Source organism: Ceratotherium simum, chromosome 14, assembly GCF_057802395.1.
Source record: "Ceratotherium simum simum isolate JZ-2026a chromosome 14, ASM5780239v1, whole genome shotgun sequence".
NCBI classification, from domain to species: domain Eukaryota; kingdom Metazoa; phylum Chordata; class Mammalia; order Perissodactyla; family Rhinocerotidae; genus Ceratotherium; species Ceratotherium simum.
Genome location: NC_141913.1, coordinates 7,786,151 through 7,814,040, shown reverse-complemented (window position 1 = coordinate 7,814,040; position 27,890 = coordinate 7,786,151). Strand labels below are relative to the sequence as shown.

General features: G+C 43.7%; 2 protein-coding genes across 5 annotated transcripts in view; both read left to right on the top strand.

The window, feature by feature from the left end:
* Positions 1-27,890, top strand: part of GNAL (G protein subunit alpha L) — a 144,242-nt gene that overhangs the window by 111,629 nt on the left and 4,723 nt on the right. For 2 of the 4 annotated variants that reach the window (XM_087438959.1, XM_087438960.1), the window contains exons 6-12: positions 9,841-9,895; positions 11,407-11,480; positions 12,036-12,094; positions 12,458-12,578; positions 14,817-14,947; positions 17,398-17,465; positions 27,096-27,195. In XM_087438959.1, the coding sequence (XP_087295085.1) occupies positions 9,841-9,895; positions 11,407-11,480; positions 12,036-12,094; positions 12,458-12,578; positions 14,817-14,947; positions 17,398-17,465; positions 27,096-27,195 (608 nt within the window). The remainder of the gene's footprint in view (positions 1-9,840; positions 9,896-11,406; positions 11,481-12,035; positions 12,095-12,457; positions 12,579-14,816; positions 14,948-17,397; positions 17,466-27,095; positions 27,196-27,890) is intronic. The other 2 variants (XM_004421050.3, XM_004421051.3) reach the window with 1 other exon arrangement.
* On the top strand, positions 1,364-4,049 carry CHMP1B (charged multivesicular body protein 1B). Its single transcript, XM_004421053.3, has one exon. It carries the CDS (start codon positions 1,480-1,482, stop codon positions 2,077-2,079), a length of 600 nt encoding a protein of 199 aa, XP_004421110.1. The 5' UTR covers positions 1,364-1,479; the 3' UTR covers positions 2,080-4,049.

The following is a 27,890-nucleotide window of genomic DNA, read 5'->3' as shown; positions in this document are numbered from 1 at the left end:
GGGACAGAGGTGCAGAGTACAGTGGCTGCACAGAGGCAGGGGGTCCTGGGAGGCTGCATGGAGAAGTTGGCTTTTGGGGAGGGGCAGGATCTCTATAGGCAGAGCAGTGTACGCAGAGCAAGGAGCATCGAGCCTCATTCTCCACATTGATCAAATGACACAAATGATGGTTGACTTCTATGCTTCCGTCTGGTTTGCCTGGCACGTAGGGGAGAGAAAGGGAAGGAAGGGTGAAGACCCAGTATGCTGCATAGAATTCAGTCTTCATGCCCAGGTTTTGGAGCAAGAGAGTGATATCATCAGAACTGTGTTCTAGGAGGATGCATGTGACACCAGCTCTCCTTTAATCTGTGTGCAAGACCACTGGCAAGTTATCCCTGGAGGCCCAAAGGGATATAAGGCTCTGGATTAAAATGAGCTCTAAACAGAATTAGCTCTCAGTATTCATTTTCAACCTAGCTCCTTAGGGCAGGTTGGGCGTTCTTATATTTTGTTATTGCTTATCTGAGGAATCTTTTCTAAAAGACAAAAGCTACAGCACACATTGCTGCCATCTGAAAGCCTGCGTTTAAAAGGGTATAATACATAGTGACAGTTTTGATGTATCCCAGTGGGTGTGGGTCCCAGTACTTCACCATTCTCTGCCTGCGTAATTTGAAAATGACAGTTTAGCCTGTCAAACTTAAATGTGAGTGAAGTTCCTTGGATATTTATAAAACATCAAATAGAATTGTGCCAGCAGAAAATGGGTCCTTTTATTACTACACCGTAGGATTTCGGGATGCTGGGTGCTGGCAACTCACCCAGGAGCTGAATGTGGTGGTCCACGGTTTTGAAGGTATTGTCACCCATTGCAATAAAAGGACGTCACAAGACTCCCTCCCAAATTGTAGTAAGATTGAGACGCAGGCCAATGATACAGCTCTTGTTTTGTTTTGCTTTTTAATGCATTAATGATCCACGATTTCAGGTTCCTCTGACAAAGTGGAAGTTAACCATGCAAATAATGAAAGCTTTAAGTCTGCAGACCTAGTTGACGGTTCGCTGGTTTTTAGCCCTCTGGCCACACACCGTAAGCCTGCCACGTTGGATATATTTTACGTGTAGCTCTAGACATAGCCTGTCCTCTTCAGTAGATATATTCCTAATAAGCGTGTCTGGACAGTAATTTCTCTGAATTTACTAATGGTTAAATACTTAAAACTCTGCGGAACTCGGCCTAGAGAGCGAGCGAGCCCCGCGGTCCTTGTCTCTGCCGTCTGGCCCGAGCCCCGCCTCAGGGGCGTCCCCCCGGCGCCGGCCGTCCCGCGGGCCCCGCCCGCCGGCGCCAGGCTTGACGTCACCGCCTGCGCCGCGCAGGTAGAAACAGGAAGTGGCACCAAAACAAAGGAGCGGCGGCCGGCAGCGGAGCTACGTCTTTCGGCCTTTCTTCCGCGCGCCTCCCGGCCCTGGCCGTCGACCCCAAGGAGCCGTCCGACTATGTCCAACATGGAGAAACACCTGTTCAACCTAAAGTTCGCGGCCAAAGAACTGGGCAGGAGTGCCAAGAAATGCGACAAGGAGGAAAAGGCCGAGAAGGCCAAAATTAAAAAGGCCATTCAGAAGGGCAACATGGAAGTTGCGAGGATACACGCCGAAAATGCCATTCGCCAGAAGAACCAGGCGGTGAATTTCTTGAGAATGAGTGCGCGTGTCGATGCTGTGGCTGCCAGAGTCCAGACGGCGGTGACGATGGGCAAGGTGACCAAGTCGATGGCCGGTGTGGTTAAGTCGATGGATGCGACGCTGAAGACCATGAATCTGGAGAAGATCTCTGCTTTGATGGACAAATTCGAACACCAGTTTGAGACGCTGGACGTCCAGACGCAGCAAATGGAAGACACGATGAGCAGCACGACGACGCTGACCACTCCCCAGAACCAAGTGGATATGCTGCTCCAGGAAATGGCAGATGAGGCCGGCCTAGACCTCAACATGGAGCTGCCGCAGGGGCAGACCGGTTCTGTGTCCACGAGCGTGGCTTCGGCCGAGCAGGATGAACTCTCCCAGAGACTGGCCCGCCTGCGGGATCAAGTGTGACACAGAACCCACCCTGAGGTTTCCTGGCCGTAGCCTCCTTCTGAAATGCTCTCTGTATATTAGAAAGATACTATACACTAGAAACTCTGAACGTGCCAGAATGGTGAAATGCTCTTTACTTAAAATGCTTCTACCTGTGGGTTTACAGTGCTCTCCAGATACATTAAGAAATTTCAGGCTTTCTCCACTGTTAACTGGATTTTAAAGTTCTGTATAGCTTGTAATGATGTGTATTATTATAGCTGCCTGTTAACAGAACTAATTAATTTTGGTGTATATGAATCTTTCTCAAAAATTTGGTCAAAACTCTAGTTCCCGTGTATTCAGTTTTCTACCCGAATTATCAAAATTGGTTATTTTTTTTTAATTTAGTGTAATTGATAATATCTAGAATTGACAGGTGGTGCATAAAAATTGAAGAGAGGAGAATGATTACTTAGATTGATTACAGGGCTGGCACACCTCATTCAGCTTATTTAATGGACCGAGTTATTTCTTTGTATCTTTTGTTTTTGCCGTCAAATCGAGACTACAGTTGACCTTTAATTTGCTCTCGTAACTTACACTAAAATTACCTTAGGATATTCTTGCGTAATACTTACTGTTCTATAAATTTTTCGTGTGGTAGTTGTCTTATAACTGGAAAAAAATGCCACATAACTTCCATTTATTAAAGGAAAAAATTGTTCATTTATATTTTTATTTACTGAAGAATTTTTAAAAACACAAGGTTAAACATATGACAGTTTCTTTCAAATGGAATTCTGTAACATGTTTCTAGTTATTTTCTGATAAAGTATGTTAATTAGCATGGCAGTCATATTACTCACTCTTAACATTGCCAAAGAACTGTTGATTGGTTTAAGAAAACCCTGGGACTGTGTGTTTGTAGGTTTTGTTTTGATTTTAACAAAAATAGAAATGACATTAGAACCGCATTTTAAGTTTTGATGATTTGCATGTATTATTTTGTCTTAAAGCAACAACTCTTTAAAAACCTTGGAAATATAAGGTGGAATGTTTTACCTAGCCGTGCAAATAACTTAAATATACATGCAGCGAGCTGGAAGTCTGGGAAGAACAAAAGATGCAGGATTGGACAGCAGGCTTGGCTCTCTTAAGTCCAGAGCCCAGCTGTGCTGCCTTCCATCTTTCTGGAATGGCAGTGTGTATTCTGTGGCTGAAAAGTAAAGCCTGTAGCCACCACTTTCTCATAGCCTTGAAACATGGAGAACAGCGACTTGCTTTTGCCTTGGCAATTATAGTAATATAAGTTAAATACTTAAGGATATTTTAAATTCTCCCTTTCCTTCACTGGAAGATTTCTCCATAAGAGAATTCCAGTGTTTCAGAAAATAATTATAGGGACTCTTCCAAGCCTTTTGGAAGATTCATAACCAAGTCTTCACCATTATAACATGTTTTCCAGTGTGAGTGAGTGTGTTTAAGGAAAAAAAAAAAAAGGAAGAAGTGTATGTAGATGAGGACTGATCCTCATATTTAAGTGTGTTTATATCTGACTGGATGTTGGTCTGAAGTCTTCCGTAAGGGACACCTGTCAATTGTCTGCCCCACATATTTGTAGAACTCGCCCCTTTTGGTGTCTCAGCCACATGGTTGTACAGAGGCAGCTGTGTGTGAGTCCAGCATGAGTTGTAATCCCTCTTTAGAGTGGAAAAAATAATTACAACTTAAAAAATAGCTTAATGTTGAATCCTTTGGTAAATTGAAGATCCTTTTATAGTGCAAATATTCCCAACAAAATTAATATATTTTGTAAGATTAAACAAATGCTTGAACTTTCTTAAAATAAGTTCATTTCAAACTATATGAATGTACATTTTTATGAACCATAAAATATTATTTTCAAAAGCATATCAGGCCCATGAATTATTTCCTCATTTTTGCAGTTGATGAAATGCTGAAATGTAAACCACAGAAGTTTGTCAAATAAATCGTTTTAAACTGCATGTTATTGCATATGAGTGCGAATCCTGTTTAAAAAGCTATTTAAGAAAAAAAAATTCAGAGGTAGATTTGGTTCAGAAAGCATGATATTTTTACAGACTCACCCTTACCACCTGAATTTCTGTTTGGTTAACATGAATTTTCATGCATGTTTCTAGAAGCCCTAGCTACCCTAGCTATTACTTCTTTACTATAACAGTTGCTTCGTGGCAACTAGATTCTTCTTCATAATGAAGCTTCTCTGGGCTAAATACAAATATAATTTACAAAAGGATCCAACTCAAACATATCAAGGAAATAGTTGATCTATGCAACTACTCGTACAATTTTTACTCTTATTTCTCCTTTTTATATTTCTGCCTTCAAATGCACAGTTTCTAACATGGATTTAGAATAAACTTAGTTTATTTTATGAACTGTTTAGTGTATTTCAGTTCAGATGATATGTGCACTATCGGAGAACTTCTAACTAAAGCTGTTTATTCCTGAAGGGTTGTTAATGCATGTGTGCGCCTTTTAGATGCAGGCATGCTCTGAGGCTTGGGCACTGTGTGCCTACCCTGCTGTCTTTCATTTGTGAAGGGGCCACCTAAAATAAGCACCAGTCTGATAACCTTATTAACTGAACAGAGTCTCAGAGTCAGCCAGACAATCTCACATTGTAAAGCAGAAGTGAGGGAACTTATGTTCTAGATTCCTCCTCTGCAATACACACAGCACCCTCTTGGAGGCGTCTGTAGCCAAAATCCGAAGCTTCAGACCTTTGGTATTATTGGCAAAAAAGCTACACGCCAGTGGACATTGAACAAACTGGTGAGCAGGCCCTTGTAATTTTTTTTTTCTTTTAATCAACTGACTAGAATTAGCTAAATGCCTGCCTGGTTTACCTAGATTCGTTTTCGTACAACTAGGTGGGAAGTTCCGTATGGAGCAGGACCAGACACTGTCTGTCTCCGTCAGTTACTGGGCCTGGTGTGGTACCCAGCTCAGGTGGTTCCTGGTAGTGTCTCTGGCATGAATGCACACCTCCCTGGGGTGCTGTCACTCGTGATCATGCCGAGAGCTCTCTAACGACAGCGTACACCGTGGGTAAAGTAGGTGCAGGGGGCACTCGGCCAGAGCCCCGTTGTGTATCCTCAGAAGCACTTTGTCTTTTCCTTCATAGCATTTCTCCAAATTGAAACGTTTGGTCCTGCTCTCCAGGTTTATATGTCCTCCCTCCCTCCTGAATAGTGTCAGGACAAACAATTCAGCAGTGTTTATTCAGAATGGCTGAATACAGTAAAAGATTTAGACTAAGTATGGCGGGTGCTGGCTATCTAGGGCTTCCTTCTAGAAAAAAAGACACGCTTCTGCCTTAAATGGTGCTCAATACAGTTAGGTAGACAAGGCATACACATAAAGAAAAAAATGGAACCAAGTGTATACGGTTGTAAAAAGGTCATCAGTGCACTTTACACACTGTGTATTTTATACCCCAACTTTTAAAAAAGGGGTAAATCACAATATAAGGTGTATACCGTGACAATCAAATCATCAAACAGTAAATCTACATGGGGAACAGGATTTCAGGGTTCGTGGTGGTTAGAATTGGCTTCTTGGGAGAGGTAGGGTTTAATCTGGGGCTTCAAAGAAAAAAAAAAGTGGGAATTACACAGAGGTCTGAGAGGCCAAAAAATACATGGAGATTTGACTGGGGTGGAGGGTTTGCCATCAAAAAGATGACGAAAAGATGGGACAGATTGCGAAGGGCTTGGAGGCCAGATTACACATGTGAACTTTACCCTGAGGAAAGGAGCAGGAGAGGAGTCACCAGAAACTATATTGTCCGGGTAAAGGGGATCAGAGCCTGGAGTAGGGTGGCAGTGAGAACGGAGAGGGAGGGCACAGTGCTTCTCACGCTGTGATGTGCACGTGGGTCACCGATGCACCTGGGGACGAGGTTCAGCTGCACGTCCTGATTCCCAAGGTCTGCAGATGCTGCTGCTGCTGGTTTGAGGACCCCCTCCCAGGTAGCAGGGAGCACAGCCCGGCTGCACTGGGGGGGGGACGGGACACTGCCTGGTGCTTTGTCACTGTGTGGGTAAATTTCAGTAACACACTGAGAAAAGTGTTTTGCTTGCCTTGCTACATTTTACACAAAAGAGATACTTTTAACTATATTTTAATTAAATTTAGTTGGTGCATTTTCTCAGATCCAGTTGTTTAAAGGCATTTAACCAAATAGTTTCCATCTTTTCACGATCCCTTGTCCCTCTCTTCATGATTAACTCCACGGCCAAGAACTCAGTGACTTTTGACTGCCTTTAGTGGGGTCGCAGACAGCAGATGAGAGAGAATCCAGAAATCACTATGTTGTGCCAATAGCAAGCAGAAGCGGGATCTAAATGATGAGAATAAAAATGCTTCTGCAAACATGAATATCCTCAGCTGTAGCAGAAAACAATGAAAAAAACCCCACTAAACTGGTTTTTAACTACTTTGTAGTGTTGATAATGAGGTTGTTTTTTACAGTTGTCATTTAGTATTGTCTTGCAACTCTGTGCCTAATGTGAGTGAATGGTCTACAAGAGGGATTCTTCTATCTGGTTAATTTTTCAGCTTAGCAGGCAGTGGCATATTTAAGAAGACAATGTTACTAACCCTTTAAAACGTAGTCATGTGAAATTCTGTGTATGATTTGGAAGACTCTTTTAAAACTCATCTCTATATATCTTATCTTGAGAGCCCCAATTTGACGTACTTCTACAATATGCAGGGAAATATGCTGGTTGAACCAAAGATTAAGGCAAAAGGCTGACAGAAATCTACTACTATAGATTTTTATTTTATTCCTTTATCCCTTAGAGAATCTTTCAAAGAACTGGGGGACACATTTACATTCGGGGGGAATTTTCACATTTTATTTTCATTGCACAAACTTGAAATCCAAGAACTCAGAATACCATTCAGCATCAGTAACAATTCAGAAGATACTTTTGGAAATGTTCGTTGATGCCTCTCAGGTCTCACTGAAAGGGTTAGTATCAGAGCTGGAAGGAATTCTGAATATCCATCCTGGAGATTAGGGATGGAAAAGAACTTGACATCACCTTTGTCATTGGCATCTCAGAACCACTTATTTTATAATAAGTGTTCAGGAAGGTACTCCCACCACATCCTTCGGAAGGCAGTCTTTAATCACATCTATCAAGACCTTTTGATGTATTTTTTTAACCACATTTCATTGTTTCTACTTATGCTCGTTATTAACCATCTGAATAAATTCGCCCACCTCCCTCCACCCTATCTGCATCCTGTTTGAAATTGTTTGCTTCCTAAACCCTCACTTAGCCAAAGGCTTCATACTTAGTTTAATTTTCAGTTCCTTCCAGCCCTTTCAATCAGAGATGACTGGGTTCTGTATCATATGCTCAGTATTGTAGGTCCCCAGCCAAGACGACAGACCATTTCTGAATCAGATTATTGTAGCCACGGGTGGGGAGAAGGGGGGAGCAGCTCATCTCCCCACGGAGACCTGCCTGGTTGTCTGGGCTACAGTCCAGAGCTCCCTTTCCAGGAGCAGAAGCCTCCCTCACTTCATCACAGAGTCTCTTTGCTCCTCTTCCGCTAGATACTCAGGAACCCAGTGTGTACTTCCGAGCACTCTCCACTCCACCAAATTCAAGGCCAGCAGGGACTGAGCCAAACTGCGTTGTGGTTTTCAAACCAGGCCTCAGGCCAAGGGGCCTCCCTCCTCGGGCCTCCCGTGTTTCTCCAGCTCCCAGGCGGCCCCTCCTGTGGCACTTCCAGGGTTGTCTGCACTCTTGTCCTAACTCCTCCTCAGGTACCAGCTCTGTACCCTGGGCCAATTCCCCCACCTTCTGGTACATGGCAGCACCTACCCGGGGTCATAGTGCCTGCTCCAGAGAGGCTGCAGGCAGATTGGGGTCCCTTTGGCTGCTCAGTGGCCCCGCCACCTGGCCATAGGCCCGCAGTCCTTCTCCAGAGCAGTTTACTTTCTTTGACAACTCCTATGGCAGGCAGTGCAGTCAGATGCCACCCTCCACAGCCGCCTTCCCCTTGGGTGGGACTGGCCCTGTTTTCCAGCTGAAATGACCTCATTCCTGAGGCTGCCCCCACCACTTCCTGAAAGGGCATCCCTTACACCAGCAGATCCATCTTGCCCCTTCCTACATTCTGCTTGTGGCTTACCTGCTATGGAGGTGCCCCCTGTGGCAGCTCTGACGTAGGTCTCGGTTCTGGAGCAGCTGGGCCTTGTGCCATATCAAGGGTGTATGGATGGAGGGCTGCCAAATTGTCACCGCAGCACTGGGACACCCTCTCGGCCGCCAGGGGCTATTTTTAGCCTTCTAGTAGGAAAGAGTTAAGATGGCCAAGGGAATTATGTGCCCTTCCTGTATCTTGGCCTCCCTCCTGCTGGTGCTGAAAGTGACTTGAGGGCGCACAGCACAGGCTGGTGGGGGGAGTGTGTGGAGATGGGGAGGTGACACTTCCTCTACGCTCTGCAAAATGCCCACAAGCACAGGGACTTAGAGGAAGGCCCAGTCGTTGCTCTACTTCAGCTCTCCAGTGATGGAACCCAAACCATCCCGCGGTGAACAGGCAGGGAAGTTAGGCCGCTGTCCCTCGAGTCTAGGTGATGTTCACTCTCTTCAGTGCCAGAGCCTCACTCCGGCCATGCGGACACCCACGGCCAGGAGAGCCTGGGCCCTGAGAGCCCTCCCTCTCCTCACACGCCCTCCCCCATTCTGAAGCCCCGCTGCTCCCTCTCTCTCCGGAGGTGGTCCTTGGCTCACCAGTTCACCAGCCCCCGTCTCGTCCTGTGTCTTGAAAATCACGGTGTCCGTTGTGGGCTGAGCCTCTCAGCCCCTTCTCGCTTCCCTCCTCCAGCTGTGGGCGGAGGAGGCGAGCAGACATCGTTCATCGGGCAAATATGCAGGGGCCTAACCTGCGCTGGGTGCTCCGGTACCTGGGCCAACAAAGCAAAGACCTGCCCTAAAGGTCTCACATTTTGGAGGAAGATACAGATAATAAACAGACAAACAAATAAATGTAAAACGTGTCGGGCCATGGTGAGTGCTCTGCAGAAGAATAAAGCAAGGTTGGCATGGAGATAGACACGGGAGCTATTTTAGATCAGGTGGCCAGGGAGGCCTCTCTGCGGGGAGGCGAGGGGCGTCTCAGCCGAGGGAGGGAGGGAGAGCCAGTGCCCAGGGCGTGCGTCGCCTGTTCCCCCACATGCGGCCACCATGTGATTTCTTCTCCTTCCGCTTCCTTCTCCCTCCCGCTAGTTGGTAACCTGTCAGGCTGCCCAGCTCATCTTACACTCAGAGCCTCCGCCGGGTGTGCACAACAGATTAAACCCGCTTACACACGCGCACACACACACGTCACTTCTGGATCTTATTAGGAACTTACTACGCCCAAAGGAATGTCCCTCGCCTCTTATTTTGTATCGACATTGCGGCATTGCCTTCTGCTAGCTTAGCCTTGGGAGGACCCCCCCTGCCCCTTCCGCTTTCTGTGTAGCCCCTCACCCCCAACCCTGCGGCAGTGGGCAAGAGGGAGGAGGGACGGCAGAGGTAAAAAAGAAAAAAGAATGCAGTCTTAGCCCCTCAGGAATGTTGTGCTATCTAGGCAGACACACATTCAGGAAAGAAATTGGGCACTTTCTCAGCCTCTGCCTGTCCCTGTCCTCCTGTGCGTGTGTGAATATCCCAGTACTTCCCCCACAGCCCAGGAGAAAGTCCGCAGGGAACACTTCTGAGCTTGTGCTGGCTTTCTTTTCAGCTTCCTGGAAAGAATCGACAGCGTCAGCTTGGTGGACTACACACCCACAGACCAGGTATGTGAAGGCAGAGCCTGCGACCGCCCGGGAAACCTGTGACGTTAGAAGAACTGCCAGTATTGTTCAGTGGTTATTTACAAATAGATTAAGGAAAAAGTCCTTAAAACAACTACTTCTTGCAAATTGTTCATGCTGTCCCTGCTGTGCACGTGGTTTGTTTACCACACCCCGTAAGTTGTCCCTGACTTAGCTCTCTAAAACTTACTAGATTTCTAAATTTCCAATATCGAAATAATTTTATCTGTAGAATAGCAATATGCAGTTTCTGTTTCTCTTGGAGCTGCCAACAGAAAACTAAACCTTTGCTTCTCCAGCTTCATAAACTGTGCCCAGTCTGCTCTTGGCCCTGGTCTGGGTCACATACCACAAGCACACTGTCCGGGTGTGACCTGGAGTGTCTCCTTTGGGTTGAGCCCGAGAAAAGTGCCCCACTGCGCATTTGTAAGTAGCAGAGAGAGACCGTCTATGCCCCCCCACCCCCTGCCCAACCTTCGACCCTCAGGCATCTGCAGGGACTTGGAGAACCCTGAATTGCTCAGCTGAGGAGCCCCCCCAGACGCCTCTAGAGCTAGTGAACTCCGAGGAAGTTAGGGGGGCTCCGCTCAAACTGCTTCTCCAACACTCCCCCAGTGTCTGTGTCCCCTGGAAGGCCTTGACCGTGGGCCCCTCCTGGAGGCTGTCTCTTCTCTGCCTCCCCTGGAGGTCTGAGCTCCTCTCTCTCCCCCGAAGTCAGTCTCTCTGAGGCTGACTCCAAGAGCTCAAAATTATCTGACAGAGCAATCGAGCTTTCCTAGTCTTGAGTCAATCCCTCCACGCTGTCCTAAACACTTCTCCTCAGGCTAAGAGGGGAGGACCACTTCCCATCTTCCAGAATTACTGCAGAGTGGCTGCTTCATTAACATCATAATGGATTTAGTGATGAGAAAAAAATGCCCCTGACATCTGACAAATGTACAAGAGTTGTCAGCTGTGTATGGCTGTATGGCTTTCTCATCCCCTCAGGACTGCATCGTCTTTTAGAGAGAATAGAAACATGCAGGGAAGGGAGAGTAAATTTAAAATCAACCAGCATCCAGTCCAAAAAGTCTATGACTCGTGAATGCAAAGTTATGCTTCCTTTGGTTTGTCACCAAATAGTTCTGAACTCGGAGGCGGCAGCTCTCAGTTGTAGCCAAAGAGCCGGCGGGGTCTCTCCCCAGAGCGCTAAGCATGTGATTTGGTTGTCAGGTGCATGGCAGTCAGGGGGAGACATCCATGAGTGATAAAAAAAAAATTCCTAAAGAAAATAAAAGCACAGCTCTCAAGTCTCCAAGACCAAACTAATACATTAATTGTGACTTTCTCTGAGGAGTGAGACAGAGCATTTGTCTGAGTTTTTAATTATTACTGTTTCTTGTATGACAGAAGAAATTGCTGTTTGAAAAGCTCGGTTATTATGGTTGCATCCAGGGCTTTCCTTCTGAAGAACAATGATGTCACTTGCTTTGCTTCTCTCTTCTCGCTCCCAGGACCTTCTCAGATGCAGAGTTCTGACGTCAGGGATTTTTGAGACACGATTCCAAGTGGACAAAGTAAACTTTCAGTAAGTGTGTTGTTGAGAGCATGGGCTGCTGCGGAGGTGTGGGCAGGAAGCCTTGTTGCCTGCTGGGGCCCTAAGGGGCGCCAGGGGGCCCAGCCTACGGTCCACGGGCACTGGGGATGGAGGGAGCGGGATCCTGAATAGGCATCACTGCCCTTTCGGATGAGTAAATCCAGGCTATGTGGTCCTAAAGTACAGGCAAGGAGTTTAGGGAAGAGAGAAATCTGAGAGCCGGAGATGCGTGAGAAGGTGAGAAAGATCCGGTGGCATTTGGGTAGGTGGAGAGAAACTGCAGCCGAGAGAAGCCACTCAGCAGAGGGCACTGCGCAGGCTCCCTGAGAAGAGGGGCTGAGCCCCCTGGTGACCACAGGCGAGGGCTGTGAACCCAAGGAGGAACTGGGTGTGGACGCCCAGGCCGGGAGAGACGGTGCACAACCTTGGCGCTGGGCCCGAGCATAATGCCGAGGGCCCGGATGGGTAGCAAAGGAGAAAAGCACAGGAGTGCACAGTTGCTTCCTCACTTCCCCAAATAACTGTCGTCCTGTTGTTCTTCCACAGCATGTTTGATGTTGGTGGCCAGAGGGACGAGAGAAGAAAATGGATCCAGTGCTTTAATGGTGACTTCTATGCTCTCTCAAGAAAATGGGGATGAATTCTCACGCTCACTCCTGCTACTATGTTTCAGTAGCTTTGAATTAGATCATCTATAAAATGCCTTAGATAGGAACCTCATAAATAGAGAATTTAAGCATCCCGAAGTTACATTTATCGTTTACTAATATGGGTAGACCCCTGGTCAGGTGCATTACTGAAACAACCAGTTGTACACGCTGTGCTTATTTTAGTCATTCTTATAATCACGGGATGAAAATTTCTCAGTGGAAATGAGTACCCATTGGATACTGAGTAGCCATCTATAACCCCACAATGACCGTCTGTCTAACTAACATGCTTCTCTTTTTCCCTCTTCTCCCACCAAGACGTCACTGCTATCATCTACGTGGCGGCCTGCAGTAGCTACAACATGGTGATTCGGGAAGACAACAACACCAACAGGCTGAGAGAGTCCCTGGACCTTTTTGAGAGCATCTGGAACAACAGGTTATACAAATAATAAATTCAGTCTCACCACTGGATTGCTAATTTTCTTTCATTAAAAATACCACTTAGTGTATATATATATGTGTGTGTGTGTGTGTTGAAAGAGCATATTTTACTTAATATATCTCTGTACAATAGGAATGTTTTGCCAAGGAAAAAACTTAAGAATTGTTTTTATCCTATGTACTTAAAATGCTTGAATATTGTCAGAAACCACAAAGCATGTTTGAACTTTTCCAGAAAAATTAAATTACAATTGGGGGAAAAAAAACAGGAGTTTATATGTTAAAAGCAAAACCTCTGCCAACTTAATTTAGTTTGACATTTTGCACGTTCTCTTTACCAAACTAGAAACAAATACTGAATCATAATTAACTGATATAATTAGAAAAAAGTGCTACCCAAAGATGACATGCTTAATGATATATTTGCACAGTGGTGTCCTGTGACGGGTATGTGTGAAAGAAGACTACAGCCAGGAAGAAGTGTGTAGCATTAGTCAATATAATACCCGATGAGATAACCCCCCCCTAAAAAAGGTACCACTTAGCTCACTTTCATTTTTATTCTCCAGATATATTCATTCTTTCCTTACTGATAAATCCAGAACCATGACAAGTATCTCCTTTAGTCGATCTAATGTATAGACACACTTAACATGGGAGCATTCCTTGATGGGGCTCTGATTGTGCTTTGTCAAGAAAATTTAAATCTCTGTTTTGAAAGCATAAGATTATATCTAGGGTTCAAAATTGGTTTTGTTTGGTTTTTAAAATTTAGAAAGTACCGGTTTTAAACATCCACAAATGACTAGGTGATCTCTAAGGTCCTTATAGTGCGAAAGCGCAGCGTAATCACGTCTGAGACTGCTGGTATTGCAGAGGGGCAGGAGGGGTGGTTTTAGGAAAGAATAGCCAGCAAACACACACACATACAAAATATGTACAGATAGAGTTAAAAATCAAAGTTTCTTCTGAAATATTTAGGAGGAAATATCACCAAGGAGGACAGGAAACATAAGTTGACTTTGCAAAAGGTTTGGATTATCAAAAAAGTATTTCTCTATCAAGTGTTCAACAACAGTTCTCAGTTTTATAGTATTAAGACAGTTAATGGGAAAGAAAGTGTGTCAGGAAATACTGGGTATACAGAGGACTACTTTGGAGTCACTAAAAATGTATATATATTTATGTGTGTGTATACACACATATGTACACACACATATATATACACACACAAATATATATACAGTCACATGGGGAAATGACCACAATATTGTTAAATGAAAAAGCAGATTTAAAAACACCATGATCTTAGTTTTATAAATATGTGTCAAGATAGAAAAAAAAACCTGGAAGTAAAAACATAAAAATTCTAGTAGTAATTGTCTCTGGGTGTAATTACATTTGATTTTTTTCTGTGTATTTTTCTATAATTAAAGATTCATTTTTACAAGGATTGTGTATTTTATAACTAGAAGAAACAGTAAGGCCATTTCCATTTGGGAGGAAAAGGGATTGTGGTTCTAATTCATAGTAAGGGTCCTGTGCACTAATCATCAGCTCGATTCCTATGAAGTAATAAAATGTCCAAGGCTTTGCTGATCTGCACAGCTGAACTCGTCTTAAGCCAGTTCTCAGTTCTGTTGAATGAAACTCAGAGTGAACTCTCCATCCTTCACCTTCACCGTCGCTTCACCCCTCCCTTCAGCTTGTGCAGTGCAGTGATCTAGAGCTAGATCTGATTAACCTCCTGCTGCACATCTGGAGAACCTCCGACCTGTTCAGAGATGGCGGAGGAAGAACCAAGCCAGCCACAAATTACATTCTGTGCCATTAGCTAATGAGTCATGTGTTTTGTTATTGTTGTTGTTAATGCTTTAGCTTCTTTTAGTTTTCTGACCCTTTGTTAGTAAACTACACCACAAAATCCAAGTGTATTTATTACAGAAGTAAACCTTCGCTTTGGTCCCAGTGACTTTATATCCCCAGTGGAGTGTAATTGGAAAGCACTGCACTGCCAGATCAGCTGCCTCCTGTGCTTACTTGTCTGTCGTGTAACAAGGTCTTGCTTGCAGACGGGGTAGGGACCCGAGATACTGGTCTATCAAATAATTCTAAATCCTGTACATTGTCAGGAAGATGGCAATGTTGTCCTTTTCACTGGATACCTCCTACGCTAGAGGTACTTTCGCATACTAGTTGATGGGAAATTTGTGCATTTACTTCTCTTTTTCAGGTGGTTACGGACCATCTCTATCATCTTGTTCTTGAATAAACAGGATATGCTGGCAGAAAAAGTCTTGGCGGGGAAATCAAAAATTGAAGATTATTTCCCAGAGTATGCAAATTATACTGTTCCTGAAGATGGTAAGATTTCAAAACAAGTTCCAGTTAAGGAAAAGAGTTAGTTGTTCTTTCAGTAGCCTTGTAACTATAATTCAAACAGTCCTGATGAATCTAGGAAATTCGATTAATTTAAATCAATTCTCTTGGCTACTGCCCCATCATAGAGTACTAAAATGTCCATTTAGGATTCCATTTGTAAACATTTCAGAGCTTGACTTTCCATGCAAACTGTGCAGCAGGAGAAAGGGCAGTTTGGGGTTTGAATATGTCATTTGCTGGGTAAGTTCTGCCTCTTGGTGCCTCAGTTGGGTCTGTTGTAAACGGGCCCCGTGTCAGCGCTTTACATCCACCCTCACGCTGAACCCTCACAGTAACCCTACGTGGGAGGTTCCGTTATTCTCATGTTTTCCTGTAGAAAGTGAGGCTGAGAGAGGTAAGGTCTCTCCTTCAAGATCACTTAAGTGGAGGCTGTGAAGGCAAGGCAGTCTTTGGACCCTTTATTCCCGAGCCTTCGCTTTCAGCCACGATGATTACATCTCTTGTCTCCAGCAATGACTTTGGCTACAATATTGGTTGATTTCCGTCAGGCTGACCAGCCACCCCGGGCCTCCAGAGACTGCAGGGGTTCCTGGGACTTTAGACTTTCAGTGCTAGAGCCAGAAGTCCTGTCCCTGGCAAAAGTGAAGAGTTAGTAACCCCATTTCCAATCCCTGCTCTTCAGTTCTGAGTATAGACTGGGCCACCAGAGTCTTGTAGGAGGGATTTGTTTACGGCAAAATAACACCACTTCTCAAAATTTGAATCCCAAACTAGATAAAGCAGAATGAAAAGGACTTTCCTAGAAACTTCAGTTAAGAAGTTGAGAGGGCCGGCCCCGTGGCTTAGCGGTTAAGTGCGTGCGCTCCACTGCTAGTGGCCCGGGTTCGGATCCCGGGCGCACACCGACGCACCGCTTCTCCGGCCATGCTGAGGCCGTGTCCCACATACAGCAACTAGAAGGATGTGCAGCTATGACATACAACTATCTACTGGGGCTTTGGGGGAAAAATAAATAAATAAATTTATAAAAAAAAAAAAAAGAAGTTGAGAAAATTCATCACCATCTCTGCACTAACCTCAGCCAGCCTGGTGGTGTGCTTTCCAAGGCTAAGATAGTGGGCCGCCTGCCTAAGGGCAATCATCGGAACACCACTTGTGTTGCCCTCTCTGTTGCTGGATTACCAGTCTCTCAGCAAGCCGGGTCTTCTTTAACTTTCCCAGTAACCAGTCCCCGACATCCCCTCATACCCGTCCAGTCAGTACTCAGCTCTGTGGAGCTTACCTCCAAAATGCCTGCTATGACATGCTCTTCCTTCTTTCCCTCCTCATGGCCTTCGTCCTGGCCCTCCTTTCCCTCATATCAGCTATGGATCTGGTCAATGTACCTCCCTGCCCAGGCTCCCTGATTCTGGTCACCCAACTTTCCAGAACATTCTCTGAGCTTCTGCCAAAGTCATCTTTTTGAAACACAAACACAACCCTGCTTATACTCCCTACCAACAACGGCTTCATCTCACCATAAGTTGAGGCCAAACCTAGCCTGGCCAGGAAATACTAAAAGCTATCCTCCCCGACTACTGTCAGTGGATACTGAGATCCCCCCACACTCGGTGGATCCTGTGCTCCTCCTCCCACAACCGCAGCAGATCCTGTGCTTGCCCCCTCCTCAATGGATCCCAGATGCTCAGTGGCTGCTGTGCTCCTCTCTCTCTCCCATCTGCGTAGCAGGCACCTGCCCTGGGCTGAGCTTGGCAGGTCTCCAGGTCAGGCCTGACTCAGCACCTGTGGGGCTCCCCATCCCTGCTCCATGTGAGTGATGATGTAGTCACAATAGTTGCAACAGAGAAGGAAGAGTTTGGAGCCTAGACTTTAGGAAAATAGATTTCATGGAATCACAGAAAATATTGACTGATCCCATGAACTTACAATCTCTGTGGGAAGAAGTCTCAGGAAGGGCCTAGGGTCAGAGTAGTCACTACAGTTGATTTCAGTTAGGGGCTGCAAATGCCTGAGTCTGTGGGAGGAACTGGGAAGAGAGGGTTTCCCTAAGAACAAGGCTGAGGGAATGAGCACAGCCACTCCTGAAGCACCGCCCTGGGCCTGGTGCCCAGCTCCTGGGAAGCGGTGGAGTCCTCCTCCTCGAGAGAGATCTGAAGGTGAAGCCAGTGTGGGGATGGTCAGTGTTCAGGAAGATGCTCTCATTTTATTTGAGTGGAAGTTATCCCCCTACACCACCAAAAAAAGTTTTATCAGAGCTATAACTGTTAAAATGAGTTGAGAGAAGAGAGGAATGAAAGTTTCATTTTAGGTTTTTGGCCTGCCATTCATGTGTTTCAATGCTGAGTCCAACTTTGTGATTCCTTTTATATTTTCCATAGAGTTGTATCTTTGTTTCACATCACTTACGTAAATTCCGCTTGTAATTTCTACAGCAACACCAGATGCGGGAGAAGACCCCAAAGTTACAAGAGCCAAGTTCTTTATCCGGGATCTGTTCTTGGTAAGCGATTTTATTAACCTTTGTTCTCCTACCACCTTGGAGTTACATTGTTCTTTGTAATTTGAAAATTACTTACCCTTTCATGATCTCATTTCTTCTCCCCTAAAATTATGAGAGCTGAGAGAAGGCATTGTTACTTCATCTCCTAGCTGAGCACACTGAGGTTCAGAGAGGTTAGACTTCTCACCTCAGGTCACACAGTTTCCAAGCAAGGACAGGGAGCACCGTGCTCTTCCCATGTGCACAAGGCCTCCAAGAATGGCGCTGAGAGGAACGGGACCCTGTTCTTTATTGTATTTTCTAAGAAGGAAAAAAGTCCTTCTGCAGGGTCTGAAACACCAGCACCCACACCGGGCTCTAACTCTTCCTCCATTCAACACTAAGAGACTAACGGTTGACGTGCAAGTGGACCTGCTCAAATTCAGACATTTCCCTTCTTTTTTCCTCTTTATTTTGAGATGATTTTAAACTTACATAAAGAGTGAAAGAATCATACAAATAACTCCATCTACTCATCATCACCCAAATGGACCAACTGGTCAAATTTTGCCACATTTGCTTTATCTATCTAATGTTTTTCTTTTGAATAACTACAGCGTGTTATGAGTTTTCCTAGCTTGAAACTAGTAAATGCCAAGACATACCCGAGGGCATGTTGCCCGTCATACCCGAACAGCCCTTGGCACATGTCGACTCTGTGCTCCTGGAGAAGTGGGAATCTTAGGCCAGTCTGCAGCAGGGATGGCCCATAATCTGCCGGGCGCTTCCATGGGACCAGATCCTCAGGAATCCCTTTCTCTACCCTCTTCCCACTACGCCCCCTGTGGATTGCCTCTTGAATCCTACACTGAGTTAGAAAGTAACAAGGATAAGAAACCAAGTCCCCAAAGTGAGTTTTGAGGAACAGGAGTCCCCGGGAAGTTCCCGGGTAGCACCGGGAAAGGGCTCTGTAGTGAATAAACCTGGAAGAGGCTGTGTAAATAAAGTGAGAGGGTCCCCATCCTCAGACTGCTGAAGACCTGTGCTCTGCTGATGTGCACTGTGAATCTCTTCAGTAAGGGAAATGAGCTTGTGGTAAATCAAGGGCTCTCTTTTTTGAGGAGCAGTTTACAAGACCATAAAATATAAAAACATAAGCAGTGTTCCACAAAATGCTGTTCTAATGAGAACTAGAAATTAACAAAGTGTGCAAATCAGGCATTTAGATACAGACTAGAAAGAGAGCTGCACTCTCCCCAAAATGAATGGGCATGCCTCCACCATTCAAACCTTGGGCAGAAACCTTTTATTCTCTAACAGTGGACAAAACCTGGTTTATATGCAGTTTGCAAATCGGGGAAATAAAGGCATGGGGGTATTGATGTACATTTTTTATTGTGGAATTTGTCTGGGCCTGTCTGAGAAGTTTTGTGTTGGCACCCGTAACCTCAGATTTAGAAGGCAGCCAGGGCAGGTGGCAGAATTGGTTATTTATCAGTATTTAGTCTGGACAGGAGCAAACCTTGGGTGAAACAATAACTTTGGTAATACAGGGCCCCAAGAGGGGGATTAGGAATGAAGGGTACAGACGGAGCAGGAGAGGTAGTGGGAGGCCCTGTCTGTGAGAAGGGGATAGGTGGGTTTGGGCAGAGAAGGGAGAGGGCACAGTGAGAACTTCTCTGGGAGAAAGGGCTTGTGCCATCTGAGCTTCTCCTTAGATGTCATCACAGAGGAGGTGCTGACCACCAGGAGGTTTGTCCCAGACCAGGTCACTTCTTTCCGTGATGGGAAGGCAAGAACCATCCCCAGAGCACAAGGAACTTAGAATAGAGGAGCCAGGAGGAGGAAGGGCCAGGTGGTCAGCCCCCAGCGTCCCACCAGTCACCGTCAATCAGTCCTGTCCCTCAAACTGGAAACCACCAGCAAGCCTGAGCCCAGACCTGGGCCCGAGTCTCCTCCAGGGCCAGTGAGGCCCAACCGTTTTTTTTCCATTGTGATCTTCAAGTAAATTCTTTGGCTTTCTTTTCCATTCACTCATTCATTCATTCATTTATTTATCCCTTTATCTCTTTATTTTTATTGTGGTAACATTGGCTTATAACATTATATAAATTTCAGGTGTACATCATTATATTTTTATTTCTTTGTGGACTGCATCATGTTCACCACCCAAAGACTACCATCCATCACCATACACGTGTGCCCAGTCACCTATTCTACTCTGCTCCCTCCCCCCTTCCCCTCTGGTAACCACCAGTCTAATCTCTGTGTCTATGTGTTTGTTTGTTGTTGTTGTTCTTATTTTCTACTTATGAGTGAAATCATATGGTATTTGACTTTCTCCATCTGACTTATTTCACTTAGCGTAATACCCTCAAGGTCCATCCATGTTGTCGCAAATGGCAAGATTTCATCTTTTTTTATAGCTGAGTTGTAGTCCATTGTGTATATATACCACATCTTCTTTATCCATTCACCCATTAATGGGCACTTGGGTTGTTTCCAAGTCTTGGCTATTGTGAATAATGCTGTGTGAACATAAGGGGTGTGTATATCTCTATGTATCAGTGTTTTCATGTTCTTTGGATAAATACCCAGTAGTGGAATAGCTGGATCATATGGTAGTTCTATTCTTAATTTTTTGAGAAATCTCCATACTGTTTTCCATGGTGGCTGCACCAGTTTACATTCCCACCTGCAGTGTATGCGAGTTCCCTTTTCTCCATATCCTCTCCAACACTTGTTATTTCTTGTCTTGTTAATTATAGCCATTCTAATGGGTGTGAGGTGATATCTCATTGTAGTTTTGATTTGCATTTCCCTAATAATTAGTGATGTTGAACATCTTTTCATGTGCCTGTTGGCCAGCTGTATACCTTCTTTGGAAAAATGTCTAAGATCTTTTGCCCGTTTTTTAATTGGGTTGTTTCTTTGTTGTTCAGATGTATGAGTTCTTTATATTTTTTGATATATTAACCCCTTATCAGATAAATGGTTTGAAAATATTTTCTCTCAATTGTTAGGTTGTATTTTCGTTTTGTTGATGGTTTGTTTTGCCCTGCAGAAGCTTTTTAGTGTGATGCAGTCCCATTTGTTTATTTTTTCTTTTGTTTCCCTTGCCTGGTGAAACATGGTATTCAGAAAGATGCTGCTAAGACCGATGTTGAAGAGCATACTGCCTATATTTTCTCCTAGAAGTTTTATGGCTTCAGGTCTTACATTCAAATCTTTAATTCATTTTGAGTTAATTTTTGTGTACAGTGTAAGATAATGGTCTACTCTCATTCTTTTGCATATGGCTGTCCAGTTTTCCCAACACCGTTTACTGAGGAGACTTTCCTTTCTCCATTGCATGTTCTTGGCTCCCTTGTCAAAAGTTAGCTGTCCATAGATGTGTGGTTTATTTCTTGGCTCTCGATTCTGTTCCATTGATCTGTGTGCCTGTTTTTGCGCCAGTACCATACTGTTTTGATTACTATAGCTTTGTAGTATATTTTGAAATCAGGGAGTGTGATACTTCCAGCTTTGTTCTTTTTTCTCAGGATTGCTTTGGCTATTCGGGGTCTTTTCTTGTTCCATATAAATTTTAGGATTCTTTGTTCTATTTCTGTGAAAAATGTTGTTGAGACTTTGATAGGCTTTAGGAAGTATGGACATTTTAACTATGTTAATTCTTCCAATCCATGAGCATGGAATATTTTGCATTTCTTTGTGTCTTTGATTTCTTTCAGCAGTGTTTTATAGTTTTTCAGTGTACAGATCTTTCACCTCTTTGGTTAAATTTATTCCTAGGTATTTTATTCTTTTTGTTGCAATTGTAAATGGGATTGTATTCTTAATTTCTCTTTCTGCTACTTCGTTGTTAGTATATAGAAATGCAACTGATTTTTGTATGTTGATTTTGTATTCTGTAACTTTACTGTATTCATTTGTTATTTCTAATAGTTTTTTGGTGGACTTTTTAGGGTTTTCTATATATAAAATCATATCATCTGCAAATGGTGATAGTTTTACTTCTTCCTTTCAAATTTGGATCCCTTTTATTTCTTTTTCTTCCCTGATTGCTCTGGCTAGGACTTTCAATGCTATGTTAAATAAGAGTAGCGAGAGTGGGCATCCTTGTCAGGTTTCTGTTCTTAAAGGGATAGCTTTCAGTTTTTCACCATTGAGTACAATATTAGCTGTGGATTTGTCATATATGGCCTTTATTATGTTGAGGTACTTTCCTTCTATACCAATTTTATTCAGAGTTTTTATCATAAATGGATGCTGTATCTTGTCAAAGGCTTTCTCTGCATCCATTGAGATGATCATGTGATTTTTATTCTTCATTTTGTTAATGTTGTGTATCACGATTGATTTGCAGATGTTGAACCATCCCTGCATCCCTGTAATAAATCCCACTTGATCATGGTGTATGATCTTTTTAATGTATTACTGTATTCGATTTGCTAGTATTTTGTTGAGGATTTTTGCATCGATGTTCATCAGTGTTAGTGGCCTGTAATTTTCTTTTTTGTGTTGTCCTTGTCTGGTTTTGGTATCAGGGTAATATTGGCCTCATAGAATGAGTTAGGAAGCTTCCCCTCCTCTTCAATTTTTTGGAAGAGTTTGAGAAGAATAGGTATTAAGTCTTCTTTGAATGTTTGGTAGAATTCATCAGGGAAGCCGTCTGGTCCTGGACTTCTGTTTTGCGGGAGGTTTTTAATTAACCGTTTTGATCTCCTTACTGGTGATTGGTCATTCAAATTCTCTATTTCTTCTTGATTCAGTTTTGAAAGGTTGTATGATTCTAAGAATTTATCCTAGATAAATTCTAAGATTCTAATCTATCCTAGATTCTAAGAATTTTTTCTAGATTATCCAATTTGTTGGCATATAGCTTTTTGTAGTATTCTCTTATAATCTTTTGTATTTCTGAGGTGTCCATTGTAATTTCTCCTCTTTCATTTCTGATTTTACTTATTTGAGCCTTCTCTTTTTTTCTTGATGAGTCTAGCTAAAGGTTCATCAATTTTGTTTCTCTTTTCAAAGAACCAACTCTTAGTTTCATTGATTTTTTCTATTTTTTTTTTTAGTGTCTATTTCATTTATTTCCACTCTGATTTTTATTATTTCCTCTCTTCTACTGATTTGGAGCTTTGTTCTTCTGTTTCTAATTCCTTTAGGTGCACTGTTAGATTGTTTATTTGAGATTTTTCTTGTTTGTTGAGGTAGGCCTGTATTGCTATGAACTTCCCTCTTAGAATCACTTTTGCTGTATCCCATAAATTTTGGCATGTTGTATTTTCATTTGTCTCCAGGTTTTGATTTCTCCTTTGATTTCTGCATTGACCCAATAGTTGTTCAGTAGCATTTTGTTTAATATCCATATATTTGTGGCTTTTCCAGTTTTCTTCTTGTAGCTGATTTCTAGTTTCATACCATTGTGGTCTGAAAAGATGCTTGGTATTATTTCAATCTTCTTAAATTTATTGAGACTTGTTTTGTGGCCTAATATGTGATCCATCCTGGACAATGTTCCATGTGCATTCGAAAAGAATGTATATTCTGCAGTTTTTGGATGGAATGTTCTGTATTTATCTACTAAGTCCATCTGCTCTAATGTGTCATTTAAGGCCAATGTTTCCTTATTGATCTCCTGTTTGGATAATCTATCCATTGATGTTAATGGCGTGTTCAAGTCCCCTACTATTATTGCGTTACTGTCTATTTCTCCTTTTATGTCTGTTAATAATTGCTTTACATATTTAGGTGCTCCTGTGTTGGGTGCATAGATATTTACAAGTGTTATATCCTCTTGTTTGATTGTTCCATTTATCATTTTGTAGTGCCCTTCTTGTCTCTTGTTTCAGATTTTGTTTTGAAGTCTATTTTGTCTGATTTAAGTATTGCTACACCAGCTTTCTTTTCATTGCTATTTGCATTGAGTATCTTTTTCCATCTCTCCACTTTCAGTTTGTGTCTTTAGGTCTGAAGTGTGTCTCTTGTATGTAGTATATATATGGGTCTTGTTTTTTTATCCCATCAGCCACCCGATGTCTTTTGATTGGAGCATTTAGTCCATTGACATTTAAAGAAGCTACAGATAAGCATGTACTTAATTGCCATTTTGTTACTTTTTTTCTGGGTGTTTTAGTAATTCTTCTCTGTTCCTTTCTTCTTCTCTTGCTCTCTTCCCTTGTGATTTGATGGTTTTCTTTAGTATTATGTTTGGATTCCTTACTCTTAATTTTTTACATATTTATCATGGGTTTCTGGTTTGTGATTACCATGAGGTTCATATATAATAACCTATGTAAGTAGTAATCTATATAAAATTGATGGTCTCTTAAGTTTGACTTCTTACTAAAAGTCCTACACTTTTACTCCCCTCCCCCATTTTATGTTTCTGATATCATATTTAGCCTCTTTTGTGTATGTGTATCTGTCCTTTAACCTCTTATGGAAATAGATAATTTTAGTACTTTTGACCTTCATATTAGCTTTATAGGTGGTTGATCTGCTACTTCTACTGTTATATTTGCCTTTACCAGTGATTTTTTTTTCTTTGATAATTTTCTTATTCCTATTTGTGGTCTTCTCTTTTGCACTTAAATAAGTCCCTTTAACATTTCTTATAAGGACTTATAAATGTTATAAGTCCCTTATAACATTTCTAGTTTCTTGGTGATAAACTCCTTTAGTTTTGGCTTGTCTGGAAAACTCTTTATCTCTCCTTCCATTCTGAATGATAACCTTGCCAGGTAGAGTATTCTTGGCTGTAGGTTTTTCCTTTTCCTTTCAGCATTTTGAATATATCATGCCATTCCCTTCTAGTCTATAAGGTTTCTGCTGAAAAGTCAGCTGATAGCCTTCTGGGGTTTCCTTTGTATGTAACTTGTTGCCTTTCTCTTGCAGCTTTTAGGATTCTCTCTTTATCTTTAATTCTTGACATTTTAAGTATAATGTGTCTTGGTGTGGGCCTCTTTGGGTTCATCTTGTTTGGTGCTCTCTGTGCTTCCTGTACCTGGATGTCTGTTTCCTTCTTTATGTTAGGAAAGTTTTCAGCTATTATTTCTTCAAATAGATTCTCTGCCCCTTTGTCTCTCTCTTCTCCTTCTGGGACACCTATAATATGGATGTTAGTGCACTTGATGTTGTCCCAGAGGTCCCTTAGACTGTCCTCATTCTTTTTAATTCTTTCTTCTTTTATCCGTTAAGCTTGGGTGATTTCCGCTGCTGTTTCATCCAGCTCAGTGATCCATTCTTCAGTCATCTACTCTGCTGTTGTGTCCCTCTAGTGAATTTTTTATTTCCATTATTGTATTCTTCAGTTCTGATTGGTTCTTTTTTATATTTTCCAATTCTTTGTTGAAGTTCTCACTGTGTTCATCTATTCTTCTCCCAAGATCAGTGAGCATCCTTATGACTGTTAGTTTGTACTCTTCATCAGGTAGATTATGTCTCTTTTGTTTAGTTCTCTTATTTGGAACATATTCCTTTGTCTCCTCATTTTGCCTACTTCTCTGTGCTGATATCTATGTATCAGGTAGATCAGCTATATCTCCCGATCTTGGAGATGTGGCCTTATGTAAGAGATGCCTTATGGGGCCCAGCAATGTGCTTCCCTCTTGTCACCAGTTCTAAATGTTCCAGGAGTGTCCCCTGTGTGGGCTACGTGTGCCCTTCTGTTGTGACAGGGTTGCTGTTGCTGCGGGCACAAGGGTAGGCTAGGCTGACCCCTGGGCCAGCTGGTTGTAAGGCTCAGCTGTGTGCGGCTGCTACAGTCACTTTAGTCACTTTATTGGGTGGGGTGAGCCCCAGCACAGCTGGCTGCAAGGTCTAATAGCACGCACCTTCTGTTGTTTTGCTGTTTAGTGAGTCAGGCCCCCAGTGTGGCTGGTTTCTAGGCTCAGGGGCTCACAATTGCTGTAGGCCTCTGGCCTGTGAGGCTGTTGTCAACTCTGTCAGGAGTGCAGCTGGGTGGGGCCAGCCCCAGGCATGGCAGCAATCATTTCAGACATTGGAAGGTGGGGCAAATCCCCAGTGTATCTGTTTGAGAAGGCAAGTGGCACCAGTCAGCTGCAACCAAGCCCCACCGCCCACAGGCCCACACACCCCGTCAAGTCAGTCCTGCCCTGCACACATGCCCTGTCCCACAAAGTGGACCCACTCACCCTGCTGCAGAGGTCCCACACAGCCTGCCAACGCAGGCCCGCCCCTCGTGCACACCCTACCCTGCCGAGGTGGACACACTCGCCCCACGGCAGAGGTCCCACCTACCCACCTAAGTAGGTCTACAAGTTGCTGGAGGGCTTGCTATTGGGTGGAGCCAGTCCCAAGGGCAGGCTATCCACCCTTGCTGAGCTGGATTAATCAGTGCTCTAGTGGACGGGGCCAACCCCTGCACTAATAGGCCAGGGGAAGAAATCCAATGGCGTCTGCCAGCACCTGTGTCAGCACGCCTGTACTAGGTCACAAAAATGGCTGCTGCCAGTGTCTCAGTCCCTGGAGAAGTGGGCCCAGCCACCTCCTGCCTCCCTGAGATGCGCTCGTAACTTATCAAGCAACTGTCTTTTACCAAAGGACTATGCACCTTTCTTTCTGGTGATTTTGTGTTGGTTTCCAGAACCGGTGAATCTGTGCATGGACCTTTAAGAGCAGGCTTTTCTTTGTCTTATGTTCAATAGCTTTTCTGAGGGTATTCCCTGTTGGTTTTAATAGCCATCAAAGCCAGGCATTGTGGCACTTGTCTCGGTTGTGCTGAATTCAAAGGCTGCTTATTGTGGCATAGATCTCCCGCTCAGATCTCCCACTCCTCCAGGAAAAGCTTTGTACCTTAAGATTGCTCCCAGCTGTGAAGCGCCATGGCTGGAATGTGGTTTTTCCCTCAGCAGAGGGGTATTTCTGCCTCTTCCACCCCTGTCAGTGTTGTCCCTTGTTGTTCTTTTTATCCAGTTTCCAGTTCCCTCTCAGAGGTAATTGTTCCATAGGTAGTTGTAAATTTGTTGTGTCTGTGGGAGGAGATGAGTTCAGAGTCCTCCTACGCTGCCATCTTCCCAGCAATCTCTGAAGCCCAACCTTTTAAAGCAGAAGGCGGTGAGTGTGAGATTGGCTCCCTGTGTCTTGACGCCTCTTAGCATCTGTTAGAAGCAGCCTGTATTTTTTCAGGAAGATTTCTGTTAGAAGCAGCCTGTATTTTTTCAGGCTATCTTCCTTGTATTTTGCGAGCTCCCCTCAGATTTCTTTTACCTGCAACATTGTTTCCTAGAAGTGGCCTCAGAGAGTTGGGCAGGTGACCCAGCCAGGCAGATCTGGAACTCCCTAGTTTTCCTTGACAAGCTTATTTCTGTCCTTTTTAATGCAAGTCAGTGTGTTTAGAGATTTAAACCATTTGAATTTTGCAAACTGCAACAGGCTTTGTAATGACTCCATTCCTTAAATTTTTGTTGCTCCAGGCAGGGACAAACTCGTCAGATTATTACAGAAGAAAGCCTCTTTTTTCATTCATTGACTACGCACTTACTGTGTGTGTGCCATGTGCCTCACCGGGTGCTTTAGAACTAAAAAGATATGCAACCTACACATTTCAGTGTCCATAAGTAAAAAATTTTTAAAAATTGCTCAAGAGAAGCCCAACCATTGCTAAAAACAAGTGTCTCCCCCTAGGTGGAGTTTCCCAACCTGGTGAACATCTTCACAACAACCCTGCAGGGGCCCTGGCATTTCTCTAGCGACTGTTTTCCAAGATGCTTTGCAGAACAAGAAGGTGGGGGGATGAGAGGACATCCAGGGATTCCTGGGGGCACCTATGAGGAAAGTTCCACATGACCTCTGCATTAGCCTGCTTGGGCTTGGCTAGAACTCCAAGATCAGGCATCAGCAGGGTTGGTTTCTCCTGAGGCCTCTCTCCTTGGCTTGTAGATGGCCATCTTCTCACTGTGTCTTCACATGGACTTTCCTCTGTGTGTGTCTCCATGTCCTAATCTCCTCTTCTTATGAGTTCACCCATCTTATTGGATTAGGGCCCACCCTAATGACCTCATTTTAACTTAATTACCTCTTTAAAGACCCTCTCTCCAAATACAGTCACACTCCAAGGTGCTGGGGGTTAGGACTTCAACATATGAATTGTGTCCCCCAATTGAGAGGGACACAATTCAGCTTATGACAGCCTCTCTCCACACTGCCTCGCCTAGCTTCATCATGCACATGTGCATGTCACACCAAGATGTCCTCACAAATCATGACTGATGAAATTTAACTCAGTGTTTCTCAGTTATTCGGCCACAGAGCACTTTTCTCCCAGAACACCATGAACCTTCCATTGCTAGCCAAGGGACACCCCTTGGAACCTGAATTTCTGTGTGGAGGAGGAGGCAACATGACTGATGCACTATCCATGCAGAACCACTAGTCATATGTGGATATTTAAATTTAAATTAATTAAAATTAAAACTAAAA